The 8009-nt window shown below is 41.6% G+C and overlaps 1 protein-coding gene across 1 annotated transcript in view; it reads right to left on the reverse strand.

Annotated features, from left to right (window-relative positions):
- Positions 1 to 687: 687 nt before the first annotated feature.
- LOC122563328 (tetraspanin-9-like) overlaps positions 688 to 8009 on the reverse strand; it is a 14270-nt gene continuing 6948 nt past the window's right edge. Inside the window, exons 3-4 of the mRNA XM_043717065.1 lie at positions 6991 to 7074; positions 688 to 3882 (exon numbers count right to left, since the gene is read on the reverse strand). Of these exons, the coding sequence (XP_043573000.1) occupies positions 3811 to 3882; positions 6991 to 7074 (156 nt within the window). The 3' untranslated portion in view covers positions 688 to 3810. The remainder of the gene's footprint in view (positions 3883 to 6990; positions 7075 to 8009) is intronic.

Below are 8009 nucleotides of genomic sequence, written 5' to 3' on the forward strand. Positions count from 1 at the left end.
TAATCTGGTTCAATCAGGGAGCCTTGGCTGACAGATATAAACAGGAGTGTCAGGGGTCCTGCTCACTCTGTGAGGTGGCTCTGAAGGAGCTGGATCAGAGTCAAGGCTTCTCGCTGGGTAAATAGAGGATGACTTGGTGACAGGATACCAGCCTCTGTGGTGTTATTTCAATTATGTTATTACTTTCCAAAGTGCTCTATTGTCATGCCCCTGGTATAGATTCTAGTATTTTGCTGGACATGGATCTCAAGCTAATTGCTTTTATTCTTTCCTCTCTTCCTCTTTTCTTAAATCATGGTATATATCTATGCAATTGTTCTAGAGTGTCAGGTATTCTTGAAGCTGAAAACCAATGTATCCACTGTTTCTGCGACTTTCTCTTTTCAAATCCTCAATGGGGGTTGTCAGATCGCCAGAGATTTTGTTGTCACTTAGTACTGGAGAAATTAATAGGATTTAATCCGTCACTAGGAATAATTTTCTAAAATTCCTCATTTTTGTTTGACTGTTCATTCCCCATTATTTATGCCAATAGCTACAATAATCCCCACAATTTCTGCTTGCCCTGATTTGTGCCTGATGGTCCATTTCCCATGATTTTCTCCATTTATCTATTGCCACTACTGCTTCCAACAGTGAGTCGGAGGTAGGTTTGGACGTATAACAGGACTCACATAAAACAGACAATTTATATGGCAAAAAAAAGTTTATTTACTTAGAATGAAGGGCCTATTGTTTAAAGAGTATATCCAACAAACGGTCTACACAGTTTATTTGAAAATAATCTCCAGTGCAGAAACGTGTGACGGACAATCCAGGAAATACTCTTTTTAAAAGCATAGTGATACCTCCAATGAATTGCAATGGATAAAGAATAGTTACAAAATATCAATTACAAGCATAAAAGTTTACAGCACTGATTGATGAGCAAATGATCAAGTCATTTCCATTCTGGTCAGGAATAGTGGCGTGTCCATTGGCAGCATCTAAGACGTCTGTACAGAATACATTGGATAGAGAAACAAAGACCAAAGAAAAAGTTGTTTCAGGACTGGATTGATCATTGATCTCCAAACGTTTGAGCTCCTATCTGTAACACTTTCTGCCTTACTTGTATTAATAATTGAAGACAGTTATTTAAATTTGTGATTATCATTGTATTGTCTTCTCAAATTGATCTAACATGTCAATGAGGTGGCTCAAACTTATTCTGAAACCATATTTCAATACTAAAGCCCTATTGGGACATTAAAATGTGCACACACAGTCTTTGGAAGCATAGCATTAACATTTTTAATATTAATGGGATGTAACCGGCTTTGTGGTCACATTATGTCAGCAATCAATTACACACTCCCAAGGCAATATGGAATCACGGCTCAACTCTTCTTAATAATCTGCAGTATTATAGTTATGGTAGATCTTAAAGCCTCGATTTACTTGGCATAATTTACACTTACAAAGCAAGCACAGTCAAAGATGAGAAAAGGTCATTCAGCCCCTTAAAATAAATCCTTCTAGTGCTGAGCATCAATTACATTATGACATTGGAAACATGTAGTTGCCTGGGAAGTAACATCCTGGCCCTTCCCATTCTATTGACTCTCAGTTATTTAATTTTCACTGCTGCAGGACATACCATAGTTGGAGCTGTATGCTTCAGTACCTCCTAGTGGTGACTAAATGTGTCACTTTCCCTCTTCTTATATTGCACTATGAGATATTCAGCCAATGAGAATTATTTTCAACATGTCACTATTAATGACTGAGTTGAATTGAGTCTGAAGGATCAGCAAATGTGAACCCAATATTTGTATAAGTAAGTGCAAGGCAGTCCAGAGGGAAGTGGCAGATTCTTACACTTTCAAGGTGTCTAGAAGAGAGTTGCCAACTCTGGTGAGCTGTATTTCTGACCCTCCACTGGTTCCAAATTCCTAGAATTCCCTAAGGATATTATGGGTCTACCTGGACTGCAGCGGTTCAAGAAGGCAGCTCACCCCCACCTTCTAGGGACAGGCAATAAACGCTGGCTCACCCATGTCCATTCACGTCCCCTGAAATTCCAATTGCACATCTCATCAACCAGCCCTTTCTCCACCTCCAAGATTTTAGTAACTCTTTATGTGAAACATTCAGAGACATTAAATGGTTGTGTGATTTGTCTCCTGGGATTCAAGGAGATCAATCTTTCAGTCCAGGAATGCTAGGAGAGTCCTTCATGTTTTTTCATGCAGTCTACAGCTGGTCCAGTTTGAGCCAGTGTCCTGCACAGGCTATGAAGAAGACACTGCCAGGGCATGTGTGCACAAGTGGATATGTACAAAGAGCTTGCACACATCCCAAATACAATGCCATTGGTACGAAAGCAATCAGTGACAACTGACCTCCCGATTGAAGGACAGCAGAAATTCATCTTAAGATTCTCACCTCCACAGGTACTCCCAGAGCACCCACAGCCAATGAGCTCCTTCAGAAGGTGATGTAACCATTGGCAAATGTTGTAGCCAGTTGGTGATACCATTCATTCTCTTTGTTCATTGTCTGTTTTGCCCAAAATAATAATTTTCATTTTCAAGACGGTCATGTGGTGATTCATGTGTGGTCCAGAGCCAAGAGTGGGCCCAGAAAAGTCCAAATGATAATGAGTACATCACTCCAATATCAGGGGTACAAACCACCAGGTAGGGTTGGTAAATTTCAATTCAACATCAAGGAGCAAGAGATCATCCATTTTGGTAAGAACCTTATGATCTAACGATAATAAACATTTAAATAAGGGAGGGACTACAAAAATCATTAAAAGTAGTGAGACAAGTTAATAAATATGCAAATCAAACACAGAGATCCAGTACTGGCAGATTGGAAAACAAATTACATTAAGCTTGTATAAAACTGTAGTTGGATCACATTCCGTGTGATGAGAACAGTTCAGGTCTCCACATGATCCAAAGGATGAGATTATTTGGAGAAGGTGGAATAAAAAATTGCATCAATGATATCAGAACTGAGAGGTTCTGATCAGGAAGTATTGATTAGGCTGGGGTTCTATTCTTTAGAAAAGAAAGATTGAGGGATGGGCGACTACAGTGGTTAAGGTGATGGAAGGATTTAGGAGGACAGGCATAGAGAAAATGTTTCCGCTTGTGGGTAAGACCGGACGAGGAGTTATAGTCACCTATAAATTCAAAACAGAACTTGGGCAAAACACCTTCACTGGCATGAATGCTTAGAATTTGGAACTTGCTCCCTCAAGTTGTGGGTGAAGAGCATGAATGGATTATAAGAAATATGTCATGACATAAGTGCAAAAGGAATAGCGTTAGATTTAGGGGAGAGGGAGGAGGCTTACATGGGACATAAATACTGACCTGCTGGTCTGCTCAGTTCTAATGGCTTGTTACCATAAGGAATATCCTGTGTAATTCTGCATACTGTTATGCTTTTGGATTGATAGACATAAGAGCCAAGACAGAGAGACTCTGCCCATTACCCTGAGAGAGAGTGAGATGCAGGATGATTAAACCCCAAAGTTTCCCAACAAACAGAATGATAAGGCAAAGGTTGACACTTTGCAGAGGTGCCACTGAAGTCCAAAAGGAGAGCCATGAGAGGAACTGTAGATGTACCAGGGGTGAGGCGTTGGCAACTTAGATTGATCCAGTTTATACAGTTAAAACTCATACCATCTAGTAATAGACAGCAACAAGAAATTAGCAAAGTCCCAGTCTTCAGAAGAACAGAACCTACGATTGCAGATACATTTATAATTCCACAGGATGGGTTTTCCTCTTCCAGATCTATGGAATCAGGTCAATTTTCATAGGACTTGTAGTTGTTACAGATCTGGCAATATATGGTCATGGCAAATGACATTCCGAGTACCTGGAGGCAGTAAAAGCTAAATGTCAGTATTTTCCATTCCCTGGTCACAGAAAGCACACCTCAGACACTAACCTTCATCAGAGGTCACCACCCTTTCAATTGCCAGATTTTGTCCTGTTCACTTTCACTTTCCGTCCCACACCACCCCCCTATCTTAAAGGTATAGTCCTCATTGGGAATCAGTCCTTAAGATTGTCCTACTATGCAGTTAGTTCACAACTGATCTGTGCAACTGATCTGTGCACCTGTACCTATCTGCCATTCTCTAGGTACTTACTGAACCTACCAGCTGATAGATTGTGATTCACGTACAGGGACACCCACCTTTGTCTGTCCGTCTGCATTCTGCAGTCTCTCTCTCTTTCTCTTTCTATTTGAATAATATTTTGATATTCTATGCTTCCTGCTAAAATGGAGAAACTCACATATTCCCACAATGTACTCCATCTGCCAAATTTTGGCCTACTCACCTAACTTATTGATATATTTCTTTGCACCATCCTAGCAACTTATTTTCCCACCTACATTTGTATCATCACAAAATTTGGCTACAATACTGTAATTTCAGGTCATTAACATAGATTATAAACTGATGAGGTGCCAGCATTGATCTCTGTGACATACCATTATTGACAGTTTGCCAAGTTTAAACTGACACATTTGGCCTAACTCTGTGCTTTCTGTTTGCCAGCTAGACCTCTATCCACAGCAATATACCTCCCGAAAAACATATGTTCTTATCTTGAATTTTTTTTTAATGTGGAACCTTTTTGACATGCTTTTGGAGATCAAGATGCACCACATCTATCGGTTCCACTTTGTCTACCCTGCTAGATATAATCTCAAAAGAATTATAATTATTTTGTCAAACATCATTTCCCTTTCACAAAACCATGCTGATTGTCCAATGATGTTTGAAAATTGAAATTTCCCAATGACAGACATGAGGATGAGCAGCACAGTGGCTTGGTGGTTAGCACTGCTGCCTCACTGTGTCAGGGACCCAGTTTCGATTCCAGCCTCAAGCAAATGACTGTGTGGAGCTTGCACTTTCTCCCCGTGTCTGTGTGGGTTTCCTCCGGGTGCTCCAGTTTCCTCCCACAATCCAAAGATTTGCAGGTCAGGTGAATTGGCCATGCTAAAATGCCTATAGTGTGTAGGTTAGCTGCATTGGTCAGAGTAAATGTAGGGGAATAGGTTTGGGTGGGATGCTCTTCGGAGGGTTGGGATGGACTTGTTGGACCGAAGGGCCGGGATGGACTTGTTGGGCCGAAGGGCCTGTTTCCATGATGTAGGGATTCTAGGATAACCAACTGTTAGTTTCCAGCTTTCAGTCTTCCTCCTTTCTTGAATAATTTCACATTTTTCCAATTCACTGGGACTTTTCATAAATATAGGGCATTTGGAAGCCACTGTTTCTGTAGCTAATTCCTTTAAGACTTTAGGATTAAGACCATCAAGTCCAGGGGCCTTTTCACTGTTTACTCCCATTAGCTGGCCAAGTACTTCTCCCTTGATGGAGACTTTTTAATTTCCTTTCTCCCTTTTACCACCTCTCTTGAGATGTTTTCTGTGTCTCCCAGGGTGAGATAAGTCACAAAATATTTGTTCTGGCTTTTAACCTGTTCACCCAGTCCACTTAGCCAACTTGCTTCATACCCCTGTGATTGTGTCGGGGCATAAGGCACTAGTTATGGACCTACACCTCTCATTGTGAAGCTGAATGTTTGATCACCCTTCCCAGAAGAATCCTTTAATGTGAAGTCTTTAATTAATTCTGTCTCATTATGCATTACAGGGTTTAAAATAACCTGCTTCTTGGTGCATCAAAGGATCTATTAGTCGAATAAACGGTCCCAAAAAGCCACAAAATCATCCTCCAAGCAAATTTGATTTGTTTAAACAATGTAAAGGTTAAGTCACTCTGCAATGTTTCAGCAAGCCACCAATATCTCTCAATGTACAGCTTGTCCCACTGGGTGGCACCTATAATCCATTTCCACCAATGACTTCTTTCCTCTGCTAGTTCTCATCTCTACCCAAGTGGATTCCACAACCAGACCTACAAAATCAAGATCACCATTGTACTGATCGAAACCATTGGAAATCCCGCCTGCTTTTCCTTTCCTGCTACCCTTCCAAAATATCAAATACCCTTGAATCTTCAGGTCCCACCCCTGGTCACCTTGCAGCCCTGACTCTGTATTTACTTTCATACCATACTCAAATGTTAAAATCACTGCTATCAATTCATTTATCTTGTAGATATCATAGAACCCCTACAGTGTGGAAACAGGCCATTTGGCCCAACAAGTCCACACTGACCCTCTGATGTATATCTCACCCAGACCCATTCCCCTACCCTATTACTCTACATTTCACCTGACTAATGCACCTAGCCTACATCTCCCTGAACACTATGGGCAATTATCTTGGCCAATTCATCTAGCCTGCAAATCTTTGGACCGTGGGAGGAAACCGGAGCACCCAGCGGAAACTCATGCAGAATCCACACAGACAGTCACTCGAGATTGGAATCGAATGTGATTCTTGGTGCTGGGAGGCAGCAGTGCTAACCACTGAGCCACCATGCTGCCCTAAATGAAGGCGCCCAACGTGGATCACCATCGTATTATGCATGGCGAGAGCATTTGGATAAAAGCCTTTAATCCTGTCTTTTTTTTTAACCCATTTCCCTATCTGATCTAATTTACTGGTGCGCTGCTCATTGTGTCCCTTCCTAACATATTCTAGCTACCAGTGCCTGTATCACTATCCTGCCCTATTACCTTGTACATTCTCCTTAACTTTACACATCGCCCCTCACATGAACCTTCTCTCCACCCCACACAATTTTGTTGAAAGCCGTCACTCTAGCAATAGTTACATTACTGAAGGATAGGAAGGGTTCGGAGAAATTAATTTTAACACAGAGAGGCATTCGGAACTCAAATGTTCAACTTAGAATCCTTGAGAGGATTCTTTAAAAAGGAAAGTAGCATACGAAAGTTATCTGTGGCATTCCTTCAGAATGGTCTCAGAGTGATGCTTTCACTGTTGGAATGTTAGAATGCAACAATGTCTGATGAATTTATGCAAAGTACTGACCTGGATAATTGAAACACAGATGGTGGCAATTCCAATAAATAAAAAGTTATTATCAAACCATTTTCGGACCAAGCTGTAGCAACCCTGGAAAGCATACACACACAAATTTCAGAAGCTGTTTCTCAGTAAAGCAAGTGAAAACCCTGCAGAATGCATGGGATTCTGCAATAAGCACATCGAGACACACATACCAACTGACAGACACCAACAGACAGACACCAACAGACAGACACCAACAGACAGGCACCAACAGACAGGCACCAACAGACAGGCACCAACAGACAGGCACCAACAGACAGATACCAACAGACAGACACCAACAGACAGACATCAACAGACAGATACCAACAGACAGATACCTACAGACAGACACCTACAGACAGACACCAACAGACAGATACCAACAGACAGATACCAACAGACAGGCACCAACAGACAGGCACCAACAGACAGATACCAACAGACAGATACCAACAGACAGACATCAATAGACAGATACCAACAGACAGATACCAACAGACAGACATCAACAGACAGACACCAACAGACAGACACCAACAGACAGACACCAAAAGACAGATACCAAAAGAATACCAACAGACTGATACCAACAGACAGACATCAACAGACAGATACCAACAGACTGATAGCAACAGACAGACATCAACAGACAGACATCAACAGACAGACATCAATAGACAGACACTAACAGACTGATACAAACAGACAGATATCAACAGACAGACACAAACAGACAGGCACCAACAGACAGACACCAACTGACAGGCACGAACAGACAGGCACCAACAGACAGACACCAACAGACAGACATCAACAGACACAGACATCAACAGACATCAATAGACATCAAAAGACAGACACCAACAGACAGACACCAACAGACAGACACCAACAGACAGACACCAACAGACAGACACCAACAGACAGACACCAACAGACAGACACCAACAGACAGACACCAACAGACAGACACCAACAGACAGACACCAACAGACAGA

Source organism: Chiloscyllium plagiosum, chromosome 26 (assembly GCF_004010195.1).
Source record: "Chiloscyllium plagiosum isolate BGI_BamShark_2017 chromosome 26, ASM401019v2, whole genome shotgun sequence".
Taxonomy (NCBI): domain Eukaryota; kingdom Metazoa; phylum Chordata; class Chondrichthyes; order Orectolobiformes; family Hemiscylliidae; genus Chiloscyllium; species Chiloscyllium plagiosum.